The sequence below is a fragment of the Cuculus canorus genome, chromosome 14, assembly GCF_017976375.1.
Source record: "Cuculus canorus isolate bCucCan1 chromosome 14, bCucCan1.pri, whole genome shotgun sequence".
Taxonomy (NCBI): Eukaryota; Metazoa; Chordata; class Aves; order Cuculiformes; family Cuculidae; genus Cuculus; species Cuculus canorus.
In genome coordinates, this window is record NC_071414.1 from 12,500,541 (window position 1) to 12,517,507 (window position 16,967).

General features: G+C 41.9%; 2 protein-coding genes across 5 annotated transcripts; one reads left to right on the forward strand and one right to left on the reverse strand.

The window, feature by feature from the left end:
* Window positions 1–1,252: 1,252 nt before the first annotated feature.
* On the reverse strand, window positions 1,253–6,231 carry THG1L (tRNA-histidine guanylyltransferase 1 like). Of its 3 annotated transcripts, XM_054079381.1 has the most exons (6): window positions 6,016–6,231; window positions 4,994–5,170; window positions 4,369–4,538; window positions 3,597–3,685; window positions 3,379–3,486; window positions 1,253–2,049 (listed from the first exon to the last, which is right to left on the reverse strand). In XM_054079381.1, the coding sequence occupies exons 1-6, from the start codon at window positions 6,204–6,206 to the stop codon at window positions 1,888–1,890; spliced, it is 897 nt and encodes a 298-aa protein (XP_053935356.1). In that variant the 5' UTR covers window positions 6,207–6,231; the 3' UTR covers window positions 1,253–1,887. The 3 variants fall into 3 exon arrangements, with proteins under 3 accessions (XP_053935356.1, XP_053935357.1, XP_053935358.1); XM_054079382.1 differs by lacking the exon at window positions 6,016–6,231 and having other exon boundaries at window positions 4,369–4,534; window positions 4,994–5,129; XM_054079383.1 differs by lacking the exon at window positions 6,016–6,231 and having other exon boundaries at window positions 4,369–4,450; window positions 5,001–5,060.
* An 89-nt stretch (window positions 6,232–6,320) lies between these two features.
* Window positions 6,321–15,786, forward strand: SOX30 (SRY-box transcription factor 30). 2 transcript variants are annotated; one of them, XM_009565247.2, is made up of 5 exons: window positions 6,321–7,339; window positions 8,549–8,788; window positions 10,058–10,240; window positions 12,130–12,622; window positions 14,520–15,786. In XM_009565247.2, exons 1-5 carry the CDS (start codon window positions 6,577–6,579, stop codon window positions 14,869–14,871), a joined length of 2,031 nt encoding a protein of 676 aa, XP_009563542.2. In that variant the 5' UTR covers window positions 6,321–6,576; the 3' UTR covers window positions 14,872–15,786. The 2 variants fall into 2 exon arrangements, with proteins under 2 accessions (XP_009563542.2, XP_053935354.1); XM_054079379.1 differs by lacking the exon at window positions 8,549–8,788.
* The last annotated feature ends 1,181 nt before the right edge of the window (window positions 15,787–16,967 follow it).

Below are 16,967 nucleotides of genomic sequence, written 5' to 3' on the forward strand. Positions count from 1 at the left end.
CCGTGGTTTGTTTCAAATAACCAAAATGCACATTGCCTTAAACATATAGCTTCTTCCTGTGGGAAGAAAAGGGTAAAAGCGCAGAGCAGGCTGCTATGCAAATTCATGAGAAACTAACTCAGTGCTGACCTTCAGTCTTCGGACCTTCCTTCCATTTTCGTGGCCAGTCCCAACTGCTGACGCTCCATCCCTTGGGAACAGCTGGCCAGTCAGATCCCTGCTCTAGCACTGTGCTTATGAAACCAGTATGGTTAAAAGCAGTAATAAGAAACTTATAAATATCTATTCTATCATTATAGTTGTATTCCTATGCTGTAATAGGCAACTTCCCTCAAATTCCAGTTACACTAGGACAAACCCCTTTGTGTTAGCGGAAATATTTCTGCTTTAAGAGGTGGTACAATTTAACTGTTTTGCCAAAGAGCCTTAACTAATACTTAAACCAGAACAAAACTGTGCATAGACCAGAAAACACATTCTCCCTACTTCCCTCTAACACATACTGTCAGGACTGCCCGCCTCATTCCCAGGAAAATTAGAGAATGGCAATGCAAGTTCTTGTCAGCACCCTCTGTGCAGGAACCAGGAATGTTCTCCTACATTGCTGCCTTTCACTCTACTGTGCAGGACATGAAGGACCTCCCGGGTCACAGAAGGTGAGAGCACAATGTCTACCCATGGGAATATAATGGAAGATTGACAAGGAAGAATTGTAAACACACTCAAGTGACCCTTGCAGATGGAGTGCAGAAGAAGACATAAATCATGCTCATCATTGCCTAGTCTTGTGGGCTTAACAAGCAGAACCTTTTGCGTTCAGATAACACAGGGCTGTGACAAACTCAGGGTATAAACATGCTTGAGATTTCTGCCCTGCTCCAAGAAATATCAAAGTACAGTAGAAAACTACTCCATCTTTCCTTGATAAAATACAGGCAAAGCAGAAGTTTATGGATTCACACTTTTTAGCAAGGACCAAGCTCTGCAGTACCTGCATTCCTGCTTGCGTTTCCTCTGCCCGGGTGCTGTTTTGATGTTGTCCTGTCCCACACACTGAGGTAATGTTATCCGTGGTCATTTTATCCGTGGCTTTGTTATTGTTCCTGCATCCTGCCTGCATCCAGCTCACACACTACTCATGTCCTAACAGAATTTGAGTCCTACAGTATCTTTGTTATTAACGTAACTGTTTGGAACCAATTACTAGTAAAAGTCTTAGGGATGAAAAAGGCCAAGTAATTAACACAGCAAGAAAGAAATTATTGTTTTTAATTGTTAAAAAGTATAAAAATCCTGTACATTTGACAAAAGCTTTTAGAAACAGTCATAGGAAAGTGCTGGGCTACTCCATTTCCTTTCTGCAAGAATCAGAGACATGAGGCAGCTGAGCAGTTTGCCACTCATCGACTGAACACACTGGCCTTGAAGTTTAACAGAAAATGTCAACTGAATTATTCCAGACCACCTCAGTTGGAACAAAAAATCAAAATAATTATTTTCTCCTCCGCTTTCAACTGTTTAAATACAGAAGCTTTTTTTAATAGTTCAGCTCAGTAAAATGCCTCATGGTTTAAATACTATAAAAGTACATGAGATTTCCATACACTTTTTCTACAAATCTGCAAGCATAAGGAAGGAGCAGTCTTAATTTATGATGAGTCCTTAACATTCAAAATATAATATGATTTTAGGTTTCCCATATGGGCAGATTCTTGTACGTCAGACAACATACCAGTGTCTTTTTTTCAGGCAACAGCAGTGCTAAAACCAATGCAGTTGTTGAAGAAAGTTACAGACTAAACTCTGTCAACCACTGTTCATACTCCTCGCTTGCCAACAACCCAAGCAGAGCAAAATGTAAGCTACGAGTTATACTCGTCACAGATATCAACTATCCTCAGCCAGAATCTCAGGATATTCCTCCCAGAACTGGTCCCCAATGATGTCACAGTGCAGGGGAACAATTTTAGTCCTAGTCCGTCTCACTTCAACTTCCTTTTCTTCTGCTTCCTTTGGCAGTTTTATTTTCTTAGTCACAACTTCATTAATCTGAAAATACAGTCAAGACATTAGCAGACACATAAGACTCTAGAGGGGATTCACAAAAGGACAAGAAACAAAGCTACGACAAAAGCAACTATCAGCCCTATAGCACATCACAGAATTTGAACACTGCAACTTTTGAGAGTGCATTCTCAAAGACTAACACAGGAGCAGGTGGAACTGCACCTGTCACCATGACGTGGCTTCAAGAAATTACCCAGAAATTCACATAACTGATTGCAAATATTCTCGAACAGTGTATAATATTCAATTTGGATCTATATAAAGTGAATGGAAAACTTGCAAATCTCTACAATTACCAAGAAAAAATAAGCATAAGGAACAAGTGGAATGTATTTCCAGATGGGAGTCTCTATCTGTTCCAATTAGTTCCAAAGATGTAATAGAAATTGTTGGCCACAATTTAAATAAAAAAGAAAGGATTATAATTTTTTTCTATGTATAGAAGACAGAAGGCAAAGCAATTTACGGAGAACACTAGCACTGACAGATGAAGTTCTGATCACACAAAACTCTTCTAGTTAGGATCTCCTAGTACAGAAGGACACTAAGACCATAAACATTTATGATTTTCTAGGATCTCATCTCATACAAAACACAAGACAGGAATTTCTTACACTAATTCTGGATCAATGATGTAATCCTAGAATGATGAACATTTCCAAGTTATCATTAAAAGGAATTCTCCATTAACAGCTGCAGTCCTTACTATGCTCCTTTACAGAAACACAAGAGGACTAAGCATACTATGAGCTGAGCTACCCTACTGAACAAAAGTTCATAATTCCTTTGCAGTGGAAATACTTGGGATCTAATCCTGTGAAGGCCCTGGCACAACCCTAATGATTATCATATCAAACTGACAACAGTCATTAAAGCATAATTTTTCAGGAAGCTGAATACTTCCTCAATTTTCTAAGCTGGTAACATTAAAAACCAACTGCATAATTCATTAAATGAGGGAGATTTATCTAGCAAATATACCAGTCTTGTGAAATTCTACATATGCATTATCATCTGTTGATAGAAGCTTTATCTCAACGTTCAGAGATCTAAGAGCAGAATATCTAAGCCAGACTTCAGACTAGTTTTTATTCTATCAGAGTCTAGTTTTTATACTATGCTCATAGATACAGATCTCTCAAAAGCACCTTCAAAACAATTAGTCATCTTGCACACGATTACACAGCAAATATGGTTAAACTATATGGACATACATTTGGGATCATCTGCTGATCCTACAGCGTAGCTTGTCTGCCATAGTGTAGCTATTTAAAACACGAGCATGGAGCAAGTGGCAATATAGGCTTTTACCTTCTGCCATATCAAGACAGTTCCTTTTCTATACATCAAAGGTTCATTGTTGTAGTTGATGTTGAATTCAGAAAACAAGATTTCATTCTTATCTCCAGCCAAAGTTCCCTGAGAGGAAGCGAAAAAGTACTTATATAAAAAACAAACAAATACACAAACAAACTGAATCACTAAGGTAGAAGATGGGTGAATACTGGAAGACGTCAAGAGAGTCTTACCCGGAGTCTATCCTGTGCTTGCACTGGTGTCAAACCACTTCGCTGCACAAGCATCCAAAACACAGTGTTATAAAGATTATTAATATGGCCTACAGAAAAGAGTGAGAGAAAGAGTACTTACCAAATCCGAGTGACTACGCAAAGAAAAACCCTTTATTTCCAGAGTCATATCCAACAAACAGCCATCAATAAAGGTGAATTAATAATACCAGTTGCTAGGGAAACTACAGCCTTTCGGATTCATTTTTAAGGTACCCCATGTCTTAAGAATGATTAGAAGATATATTTATTACAAAATTCTGAAAAGGGAGAGCAGAGAGTGAAGGGTGTTTATGTGCAACATACGTTATCTTCATTTAAACAACAGGGACTATGTACTAACGAAAATCTAGAAAGTAAATCCAATGCTCTGTCCTAGCATGGAATAAACAGCACTTTTGACTGCTACAATTTTGCTATGTAATGTGAATTTTAACATCCAGGTCTCTTCATAAAAGATTACCTTGGCTAAACTAACTCGTTACATAAAAAATGCTAATATTTCCTGGGCTGAACTCACTCTCAGGATGCAACAAACATAGTTGTAGCCTTCAGACTCAGAATTTCAGCCATTATTTCTACATCCATGCAAAGCCCAAAACAATTCTAATACTATTTAAAACTACCACCCTACCTGCTGTTCTTTCACTGAAAATATATAAGGAAATATAGGCATTTCTATTCAAGGAAGACAACTCAACTGCACAAATCTCTGTTTTCTAGAAATGCTTACAATCTGCTTGTCTCCAGCTGAGGTAGTCCTTTAAATTTTGGTCACTGGGATACAACACAATTCGTCCATCAAACCCCGGTGGGTACAGAAGTTGCTGGTCCTTAAAATAATCCTTCCAATAGAAAACGTAACTTGAGGCAAACTGGGAGACCACGTGAGTCATGAACTTACTTGCAAACACAAAGTAAAAGGTAAAAAGAAAGAAATACATCAATATGATTATGTATCTATCATTATGTGAGGTATCACTAGTGAGAATTCTCTGCATTTCTTAAATAGTGGCCCAACATATCAGCTATGGCACAGAGTCTCTTGAAGAAAAGGAAATACTCGGACTCAAGTAAGGGTGTGAAAAAGGTAACATTTTGTTAAATGAATGCTTGTTCTAACAATGTTTGTTTCTAATCTTTGTTTTATCAAAACTTTCTTTTAAAAACCCTGCATCATCTCTTTTCCTGAAAGACCACATGCAAAGAGTTCACAAGAAGAACCTGAACTAACTGTAGTGTAAGGACCCAAACACATCCCCACTCCTCACCTCTGTGTGGAGAGACAAATCTAAAGAACCACCATTTAGAGAAAGGATAAAAACAAGTTCACACTGAAGTATCAAAGCAGCTGTTACCTTGCCCTTCTCTTAAACCATCTGCTCTTCTTTTTGAAAACAAAACTATATTCATCACTCTGTCCATAAGCGATAGTAATATCCTCCAATTCTTGCATCACTGTCTGGGCACACTTGGTCATCAGATGAAGAGCACGGTCGTCATTTGGCTTTTTGAACTCATGCTGCTCTGAAAACCTTAAAAGCAAAAATAGTTAAATAAGAATCCCTTACAGAGCTAACCTATTCATTTTCATTGTATTCGCTTACAGTGGATATTGATTTCTCGTATCCTGTCAATACTGACAGAGAGTTCTCTCCAGGTATGAAAAGCAGTAACACCCCCCGCCTTCTTATGCACCTCAGATAACCCATTCTCGCTCCCATCAGCGCCTCACCCCAGGCAGTCCTTTAAAGTGACAGGGTTCTGTATTTCACTTGGAAAAAAAAAAGACAAGTATTACATCCTGTAAACTCACTTTCTCCTACGGTTCCTTCTATCCTCAGTCCAATAAGGGCAACCTTATCAATGAATCTGTCAAGGCTTGAGAACTTTACCAGAACGTCCTGTGACCAAGCCAGAGATCAAATCCCCAACAAGAACATGTCACCTACTACTCCAGGGAACTGTGCTCTACCTCAAAGAAAGGCAAATACTACATGGGTACTAACTCCAAACTCAAGAAAATACCTCTGTACACCTCCTGCACACCCAATCACCATCTCCTCACCACCCTGCCACAAGGCCGAGTTCTGAAGCTGCCCATGGCTCTCCAAGGTAAACAACCCTGGTAACTCTGTGCCCTGAAGAGGCCGAGTGACGGGTTCGCAGGGGAAAGGAGGATCTGCAATCCCTGCACCTGCAGAACCCAAGCAGGCCGGGCAGTGACCAGCCTGGGTCCTCTCTCTCTCTTATAGCACTCACAGCTCGCACCCTCAGCGCCTTTCGGCCGAGGAAGCTCCTGCCGTACCCCAACTCCGTCCTTCCGCCACAGCGACCGCCCCGCGACGAGCGCCCCGGCCACCAGCCGGCCGGCCCTCACCTGTGGAAGTTGCGGCCGTCCAGCCGCACCACTATCCAGCAGTTCGGGAGGCAGCTGTCGTCAGTCTCGAAGTCTCGCACGTATTCGAACTTGCTTTTGGCCATGGCGAGGATCCGGCAGCCGCGCAGCCAACCCTCCCAGCGCCCGCTCCCCACCGCCACGGCTGAGGCGGCCCGCCAACCCCTCAGCATGGCCGGAGCGGAACCGGAAGCGGCGGGCGCCCCCCGAGAGCGCAGCTGCGAGCCCTTCTAGGCGGCCGGGCGGGTGTCTCTATGGTGTCGGCGGGCACGTGGGCGCAGCGCGGCGACGGCAGAACGGCCGCGACAATAGCGAGCGGATAGCGCGGCGTGGGGCCTTTCTAGGCGGCTGGGCGGGTTCCTCTATGGTGTCGGCCGGCCTTTCTAGGCGTCCGGGCGGATTCCTCCATGGTGTCAGGGGGCAGGTGGGCGCAGCCCGGCGCGGGCGCAACGGCCATGGCGAGCGGCTCGCGCGGCGCGACGGGGCCTCGGGGCCGGCGAGGACCGTTGGCGCAACGGCCGCGGGCGGCGAACAGCCGCAGCGATGGAGAGAGCGGCCAAGCGGCGCTCCCGCCGCTCCAGGGCGCCCCCGGAGCCGCCGCCCCCGGCGCCGGAGGGCCGCGGCCCCTTGGGACCGGTGTGCATCAAAGTGGAGGAGCCCGAGCCGGGGCCGGCAGGCCTTGCGGCCTGTGCCGGGGCCAGCCAGGGGCCGCGGGATGAGCCGGGGGGCTTCCCGGTGCTGTGGGGGACCCACGGCCCCATCAAAAGACAAGAGGACCTCGAATGGACCATCAAGAGAGTAAAGGACCTCGAATGGAGCAGCCGAGAAAGCCAGAGGGAGGAGAAGAGCAAGAGTGGGAGTGAGCCCTGGAGCGGAGGTGATATCAAGGTTAAGGTGCCTGACGAGGCCTTTGAGACCTTTTGGTTGAAGACAGAAAAGGATTGTGCCCCGGGTGGCCGCCAGCACGAGCCCACTCCCGCCAGCACCAGTGACCTCGCCATGCAGCTGGGTGGGGGGCTTGGGGTTCCCCCTCAAGATCAGAAGATCCCAGTTATGTTTCAGCCCGTACCTCCTGAGATCAGTACGCAAGGGTTTGGGGTTCTCCCTCAAGATCAGAAGATCCCAGTTGTGGTTCAGCCTGTACCTCCTCAGAACTGCATGCAGATCCAAGGTCCTCTGCCGCCAGAGCCCATTCCTGTGGCTAGTACGGTGAAACCAGTGCCGCTTGAAACACAGTCTTTACTGAAGCCTTCAGTAAATACTGAAACTAAAAATCTGTCGCTCACAATACTGCCCTCCGATTCAGGTATTATGTTAAGAGGGCTTGCAAGGATTCAGTGTGACAAAGCTAACAGGTTGCCAGTTAGGAGAACACAAGGGGAAAAGTCAGATTAAGAGAACCATTGTTTTGGATAGACTGGACTTTGTACAACTCTCTTGTTCAGCTTAAGGTGTAAACATACAAGAGCAGAGATTTCTCTAGTGCTTTGTTAAAATCAATGCAGTTTTGTCCACTTGCTCCCTGACTGCATTAAGCTGCTTTTAACAGTGTTCAGAGTTGCATTGAATTGTGATTGCAAGTTTAAGGTCAGGAATCTACTTTAATTTTAAAGCTGTGAAGCATCCATACACCTCTCTGAGAAAATCAGGAGACATTAAATGAAACTTAAACATCTGAATTAGAAACTTTTTTTTGAAAAATAACTAAATTTAAAAAATTAATAACTTAATTGGAAGTCTTAAAATCTAGAAGGCTTTCACCTTTAATGGTAATGTGAAAGAGCTCATTTCTAAGCCTTTTCCAGAGAGGAAATTGCTTGCTCAGGGATCAATGATGAGGGATCAAGGGGTTCATCATGTCACCAGCTCAATTTAAATGTGGTTGTGTCTTACAAAGAGCCAGTCCTGAAGTAACAGGTTCTTGCAGCAAAATGAGTGTCTAAATCTGAGAAAAGAGTGAGAGAGAAAAAAAAAAACCCAACCCAAGCAAGACACCAAGAACAGCAGCAACCTCAGCTGAGAAGACAAGGGCTCTGGAGGTGTGGCACTAAACTGCCATACTATCATTAGATCTGCTTCCTGCATTGTTACGGCTTTGGATACATAGTTCTGGTGGTGATGACAAATTTGCAGTGATGCAGTCAATGCTTCACAATGTTTAGTTTATAAATTTGTAAGTTTATAAAATCCTAAGAAAACAATCCAGCCAAATGAAATCCACACCAATGTGTTGGCAGTCCCATATGTTTAGGGTTTTTTAATAAATAACACGTAGCAGGAGCCAGGTCAGTGATTCCTTATGCAGTGGTTTAGTGATGGATTGTAGAGGATAATCCTTTAGCCTTAGTTATTTTTCTAGGTACTACTCTTCAAATGTGCATTGAACTTCATGTGTTTCAAAGCTCTAGCGATTCTTTTGACTGTTGCCAAATGTCATCTTGATGTGCTGTTGAATGTAAACTGCACTGCATATATTGCCTGGAAGATGATCATCTCTCCTTGTTTTGTTGCCTAGGTATGCAAGACGCTCCATTTAGCAAAAGCAAAAGCGGGCGTGTAAAGCGTCCAATGAACGCATTTATGGTGTGGGCTAGGATTCATCGGTCCACCCTAGCAAAAGCTAACCCAGATGCCAGTAATGCAGACATCAGTGTTCAGCTTGGACTGGAGTGGAGCAAGCTGACTGAGGAGCAAAAGCAGCCCTATTATGATGAGGCTTACAGAATCAAAAAAAAGCACAGCGAGGAATTTCCTGGTAAACGTGGTTATTTCGCTGAGTGCTTTAGAAGAACAATATAGTTTGAAAAATGGATCTCTTTCACTAAAGCAAGTAATAGAATTAGAAAAAATAACAAAGATTTCAAGCATGCAGTCCTTCTGTCAGCTTTCTAGTCCCTGAAAGTATATTATAATACATTTTTAAAGCATCCAAAATGATGTTTCATCCCTCATAGCCTTTAATGTTTCTTATGGTCTTAGACCACCACAGCTACAGCAGCTCTCCTGAATTCTTTAGTAGTGTAGTGGCCAGATACTGAGTTTATTGTGAACATGACCTGTTGCATCTTTGTACAGGCTCCTGAATAAGTTTCCCAGTTGGCCTGTGGTGACACGTGCATCCATTCCTTGGAAGCAGGAAAGGGAAATGCCACAGGAAGCACAAGCAGCATTGTATTCTCTGGGATTCGTCAACATATAGACTTGGGATTCCCAAATAATGCTGTGGAAGGTGCTTTTTTCTCCACCTTTTGTCAAAAGGGTTAGAAATTTGTACCCTTAACAAATACATTTCTCCATAACCCTGCAATACCATAAAACAGAGCGTAAATAGTTTGAATACTCTTTTTCAAAGCTGTTGAGATACCAGGTGTCTCTGTTGTCGTAATGCTGCTAGTTCATGATTATGGCTAATCCTGGTAGACAAACAAACCCAAACACAGAGACTTCTTTAAAGTAGCATTAAGAATGTATAAGAAACTGAGCTGCTTATTACAAATTCATAACATGTGTATCCATCTGTTAGTGTTCGGTTAATGTTGTAAGTCAAAGATAAATGTACTCCTTCAAAATCTGTCCAGGATTCCTAATAATTCATATTTTCTATTGTTTCTTGTAACCTGTGAGCCTAAGGGGTTAAGGAAACAATCAGGGAAGGATCTGCATTTTTAATATAGCCATGGTTTTCTTCCGAACTGAAAGCCTGTGGTACAGGGTCATGCTCTCCTTAACTTGCGTTCCTAAGCTGTGCCATGTCGCTCACACTGTTCTATATTCCTTTGTCTCACAACCAGTTCCTATTTGGTAACATAAAAACAATGCCTAAATATGTCCATGTTATTTCTACCACTGATAAAATGCTCCATTTGTTAGCCCCCTGAAGCAAATGGGAGTTTTGCTGTTGGCTACGGGAGCAGGTTTTGGACTCCTTTTTTTAGATACTTCAGAATTACAGATATCTTAGCTTTACATAATGAATGAGACCATACCAAAAATCGGTTGTCAGCATCTTTTTTATCTCTGACAGATTGGGTTTATCAGCCGCGACCAGGCAAAAGGAAGCATTCTCCACTGCCTGCCTCTCCTGTATTTTCTAATGCTTCTCAGAATATCATCACTAGAAGTCCTGCTGGCATTTTTCCCTTCCAGTCACCTGCTTATCCTTTTGTCATCTGCAGTTTTAACAGTATTGGATATCGACTTCCAGTCTGTGAGTTTTCAGCAATGAATGGTTTTAAAAATTTCTAATTTACCTATTGTAGTAAAAGTTATACACATTGTAGTGTAGATATAGTTAAAACAATTTATCAGTCCTTCTTAACACCACTGTTTCTGTCAGTCCTTCTCAACACTGTTTCTTCAGCCTCTTAAATTCTTCTGGTTACTTCTTCATTGTCCACAGGTCCCTGCTATTGTCTTTGTTGCTTCTGGTTACCTACTGCTACTTCTTGGTCTTTTTGGGTCTCTGGTGCTCATCACTTGCTTCCTGTTAAGCTCCAGCTGTTTCTTGTTCTGTCTCCACCTCACATATATCTTCTCACCAGCTCTAACTGTACTAGTGCTCAGCTCTGCTCTAATAAGCCGAGAAAAGCTCATTAGCTTAATGCGTGGCACCTCCATTCAGATGTTAGTGTTCCTTGATAGTGAGGGCACTGTTGCTCTAAAGCTCAGCGGCTTTAGACTGCTTACAAGAGGCTGCAGACAGAATTGTTAACAAGGTCATCGGAAAGGAAGTTAGCAGGGTGTTAGTAAGGTCTGTGTCACAATATTGAAGCAGTCACGAAATCTGAAAAACAAATTGTTCGTTTGCACATTTTCCTTGAACAGTTCCTTAAGTATCAATGCACACCTGGAAGAGTTTCTGTATGTAATTCTTACAAACTTGCATATGCCCACAGTTTGAGCATACATAGCTCAGTTTCCATACCAATAAAAATATAGGTACAGAAGGAATGCATTGAAAAGTTGCACCTAAGCTGGAAAGATAAGAAGTCAATATGGGCGGTGAAATAGGTTGTAGCATGAGAGCCTACAGGCAGCTGTAATAATTGACCTGTGAATTTTATGTTGAAAAGAGTTTTGCCAGTGCATAGGTAGTGGATTTCAACAAGTAGCTTAGATCAAGGCAATGGAATTTTTGTTTTAAGTGTATTGATAAGGGTTGCTCTCTTTCCAATGAGTCAAGAAAATGAAATGCTTGTTTCTGCTGTGTGGTAATACTCAGAGATATAAAAGAGACCACTAAGATGTGTTCTGGTGAAGTTCTGAGTTGCTGATGTGATCATTTATCAAATCCTTCTGTAAATTTCACTGAATAAGGTATTTTTTGTTTTCTTACCATAGCATATTTTATAATGTTATGTTGTCGTCAGATGCTACTATGTTTCTTTCCAGAGTTTGCATCCTGTTGAGGTTGAAATGAGTCTTAAATACAAACTGAAAAAATCTACATGCATTTAAGTCCTGTTGTCTCAGAATTTAGACTCTTAGATTAGGTGATTGGGTTTTAAAATACTTATGCAACGTGTTTTGAAATCTTTCAGTATAAGGCATCTCTTTTGACATGAAGAGTGGTTTGAAACTGTACGTTCAAGTGTGTGTTCTGCAAAACATTTCAAAGTGAAATTGGCTAGTGTGTTTGTTCAGTGAAACAAATGAGAAAACTTAGTGGGGAGTAGGGTGTTATAACTGCTGCTTTGGCACCACACAGATCTGTTAAGAATTTGGCTCACTCCAACTCAGCTAGTAGACTTGGGAGGTCTTCAGAGCTTCAGGTGCTAAATGCGTGCTCCAGCCCCATTCTGTGGCCATATTAGGACAAGACGTAGTCTTCACCACCCTCACAGTCTCAATACTTGCTAGCCAATTTCTTCTGTCTTCCTTGGGTTTCTGTAGAAGGAAGCTTGAACGTGTGGGCTTCAGACCCATATGTAGAACACATGTAAGTCAAGTGATATATTACTGTTAGTTGCAGGGAGGTAATACTAGAAAGCGTTTTGAGGAAGATGGTTCTGGCTCTGGCTGTGGTTTGCTACACTGCTGTTTATGAAATCTCTTTCACTGTTCATGTCTGGTAAATAACGATTCTGTTTCCTAAAGGTGAAGCTCCTCCTGCCATCTGTCTGCCGACTCCTGTCATTCAACATGCTGGTCCAGTTACTCTTTTCCAGACTTCTAGTACAAGCAACACATCAGTGGCTGTTCCAGCTCCAGCCCTGCCCCTGAGCCATGTAATTTCACCACAGGTCTTTGTGGAGCCTGCTCACACAGAAGCTCTGAACATATCATCTGGCTTCAATTGCTCCCTGATGGGTCCTACACCAGTTATCATTGAGAGCTTCAACAGAAATCCACAGAACATAACACCTCCTAATACCATATTTTCTGTCCCTAGTAGTGAGCTCCCAAGTGTGTACCCAGGGGTTTCTATTTTTCGTAGAGGACTACCTCTTCCCCGAGCTGTGCCTTTTCTTCACACACCTCTCTATGAGTCTCCTCCCATTTGCCGGCCGTTCAATCTGTTTGAAGTATTTCCTCCATTTTCATTTCACCGCCCTCACTTTGTACCTGGACCTCGCTTTTTCCCCTCAAGGTAATTAAACCCTTCATTTCAATACCGGTAAGAACCAAATGCTAAAAGGCAGAGTCTTTTGACTTACAGGAAGAAGATGGAGCATTCACAAGGAAAGGTGCTCTTTTCCTTCCTATTGCTCCCGTGTGGTGGGACCTGCTGGCCTAGACTGCTCGTAATATGTGTCCAGTTATTGAAGGGTCTGTAGTACTGTTGCAGTAATTGGCACTCTCAAGCCCACAGTACATAGGAAGTATCTTCTGTCCACTTTATGCATCTAAGTGCAGTTGCTTTCTACAGAAAAGCATTAGGTGGACATAGTGCAAATGTATTTTGAAAATGATTGTATGAAATTACAGTAATGTGTGAGATATCTCCTGTGTACTGTGATTGCAGCTGTCATAACTACCAATATTTCTGAAATCCAGCCTGGTGGGAAATGTCTTCAGGATTCTTATTTAAGAAGTAATTCATAGTTTGTCCTTCTTAGTCTCTGGGCAGCCAATCAGAGAACACCTAATCAAAGAATTTACAAGCTAATACATGTACTGTCCCATGAGTGTTTCCTAAGCTAAGCATGCACAAGAAGCACCAGTGCCCTCCCAGAAGCAGGTGTGCTGCTCAGACGCAAAGACTCTGATGGCCTACTGATGCTTATTCGTTGTAGGGCATCATTTTTCTCTGATGACTGTGCAGAATCAAACATAGCAAATTGTTATGACTTAGACTTAAATTCTGCCCGTTATACACTTCTACTGATAGCAATAACCAATATGTTCCTATGGCAAAAAGACTAGCTGGTGATACATTAGGGCTGATGATGGCACATCAACCTCAAAAGAACTTTATGAGTTGATAAGTGCAATACAAGATATTTCTGATTTTGAGGTCCTTTAAAGAAAAACAGGACACATGTTCCCAAAATAGTGAAAGATTAACTTTGCTTATCCCTTGGTCTCTGAAATTAGCTTTTTGAGGCCTGTGAGGGAGAAGAGTGTTCTTGTACCATAAGACTGTTCTGAGTTCACACAATGGAATTCTGAAGGCTGCCAGCTTTGCTAATGCCAGGTTCTTTCTAATACAATGTTTTATAAGTTCATATTCCTATAAACTCATGTCTTGCATACAAGAATCATAATTTCTGAATAGCACTGGCAGTGCAAATGTATGTATGCAGATTTAGGCACTAAAAATGTAAATATTAGATTGGAAAGAGAAATAGTCTTCTTGAAACCTCAGTAGACATTGTATCAATGTCTTTAAAATGTTGACACTGTAGAATAAACATTGAGCCTTCTGACACTGAAGGAATGCAGGTACATTTGACAGAGGAACTTCCTGCAGTCTACTATGTGGTCACATTTTAAAAATTCATCACTATACAGTTTTTAAGCAGTAATATTAACAACTATGTATTAGGCACAAGGATTCTCTATCAGTCTTCCTGTTTAATAACAATATAAAAGTTGCAAAAATTTACTCAAAAGAATAAATAAGGGTGTTTTACCCCAGCCATGTCACAAATTTTGGCATACAGGAATAACACAAACTGACTTTTGATGCTTTGTTTTACTATTTGGGATACGTCAGTTAACGTACTGCAGGCTTATGAGATGCTGGCTTATCCAAGATATTATTTCATTCATAAAAACAATGGGGTTTGTGTTTGTTTTCAAAGCAACGTCATGAATGTATCTGGCACGAAGAGGTGCATATGCACAGATATGGAACCTGGGCACGGTTCTTGTTATGGCCCGAGTGTTTAAATTAGGCATGGGTTTAAAGTATGTGTGTTTTTAATATTTCAACAGCATAAGCTGACTAGCACAGAACATTAGTGTCATTCTGGTTTTCTTTGCTAAATGGAAGTCTGGACTATCTGCATTTCTGACAGCCAACTTTCAATCTTTCACTGCAGCACGTGCCCATTCAGCCAACCTCCATTTGGCAGCTCAGCATCTGGACGCATTGGCTTTTATGAAGACAGATACCAAAGTCAGGGAGTGATATTTTCAGCTTCAGGTGGAGGCTGTCCTTTCAAGGAATACCCAGAAGAAAGTACACATGAGGAATGCCTCAGCTCTGAGAGCCTTGTAGTGCCCTGTTACAGCAGCAATGAGGAGCCATCTGTAAGCCCCTTACCACATCTGGACGTTAAAGCACTGGAGGAGATTTTGCTGGACACCCCACCTACTCCCTCCAGCGTCCAAATAATCAACATAACTGACAGTGATGGGGAAGAAGAATTAAAGTTGTTGCAAGGATTGTAATTTTTAAACCAAATATTAATCCAGAGAAATATTATAGAATGAGAAACAAATGTTTTCTTTAATACTATCTTTTTGGTCAGTGCATTCAATGGAAAACCCATGTAACTTGAGTGAGTTTATAGGTCATTTTGAAAAGTCTGATGATCTGTTTATATTTTGAGACATTGCATACAGATCTGGGGAGGTCAAAACCCCCTGGAGTTTCACCTGCCTCATGGGGGCATTCAGCTGTAGGCATGTGGTAATATGCTTTCCTGAGGAGAGGTGTGTTTAAGCACATCCTTTTAATGTCAAAATAGACATTTTTATGGTATTTGACATAGTTTTATAGGTATTACTTTAGGAGTTTTAATAATTCTGATTTATGACCATAGTGTAACGCTTGCTGCAGTAAACTTCTCTAAGGCCTGGAGAGTAAAGTCAAGAATGATTCTGCAGTGCTTTATATTTTCCCTTTGATGAGACAGTTTTAAGTTTAATTTGGTTAATCTTTAACTGTCGTCTGTATTTATGGTACAACTGCTGTATTAACACTGAAAATTAACATCAGTTTCAGTAATACTTGTCTGCAACCTGTTGAATTAATAAAAATGGGATTGTCCAGAAGGTATGGTGAGGCATGGTAGCACCCGGAGAAAGGAAGATGGGTGGGATCTGGCCCTGTGATTCACATTACTGGGCTGTGACCTGACCTGACCCCTGAGCATAGTTAGTACTGTAAAGAATTCACCAGAGAATACCGAATTCTCTCTGAAGAATACCAAAGGCTTTTATTAGAAAGAGTCTGTCCTGAACTCAAAGAGTAATGAAATACAAACTTTTTTGCCAAAATTTGTAGTTTATGTTACTAAACTTTTTGTCTCCTCTATCTTGTGGAATAGTGGGTAATTTTGTTCTGGTCATCCTGTTGTTTTGCTGTTGTTGTATTTGAATAAATTCACCTGAACAACATGGACAATTTGGGCTACTAGTACTAATGTACATGTGTGTTCATTTATAATTATGTAAATCCAGCTACCACAGAAATGCGGGAAGAGCTGAACCTGCAATGCAGATGAATCCTTAAGAGGAAAGTTTTATAAATAGTAGAAAATGTCTGTTAGTTTCTAAATTATCTTCTCATTGAAAGCTGATCTGGCCTGCAGGAATGTATGTGGACAAATGTACTAATTCCTACACAAGTATGTTTCGGGGTATAAAACAGCTGTTTGTGGGATTATTCTCTAACACCCCACTTCTCCCATTTTTCTTTTTATGCACTATGGAGTAGGATATAAGACATATCGTAGTGCATCAGAGTCTAGAATAGTCGCTTACCATGGATAATACAAATTTACTTCCTCCTGTAAGGGGTTCTCAGCACTGTTTGAAGGGAGGTGCCCCAAAGCTGCTCGCTTGTCACCTGTACTTGTTATGACCCCACTGCTGGTAGCTCTGAGTGAACTTAAGTGGATTGAGGGATTCAGCATTTGCTGCACAGCATTCGTCTGCTAACGGGGCTTTTGCTGTTCATTTAGAAAAGCAGTGTTAACCCCTCAGTGGAAATCTGCTCTGCTTAAATACCACAAAGGCCAGAAGAAGAGAAGACTGAAGGTTGACACATCTTAGATATATTGATGTGAAATAAAATGTAGGGCTGATGCCTCCTTCCGTTCCAGCTAGAGCTGAATTGTTCATATGGGATCTGTCTGCAGGTCTGCAGCACTGGACGCAGCCCTTTGCTGAGCTCTCTTAAAGACAATTTTGTACTCTCTGCAACAGGAGTGAAAGTTATAGGAACACCCCATCCAAACCTGGCTTCTTCTGTATCACTCTTCAGCATGCTCTGGCAGCCCACACAGGGGAATTCTCTTGTGATTGAAGAGGTTTTTAACTCCCCTTTCTAGGTCATTTTCAGCCCACCTTCAATCTTATCTCCTAAATGCAGATTCCTGAAGTGCCAGCACTCTGTGCTGTTGTTTCTCCTCTTGCACTGTGTGAAATGGGTTGTAGATAGTGGCAGTCCCATGGCCACCATGTGCCCTTCTGCAGGTCTGCTTCATGGCAGGGCAGAGGGTACTCTCTTACGAGATTATTCTTTATCTTCTTTACCTTAA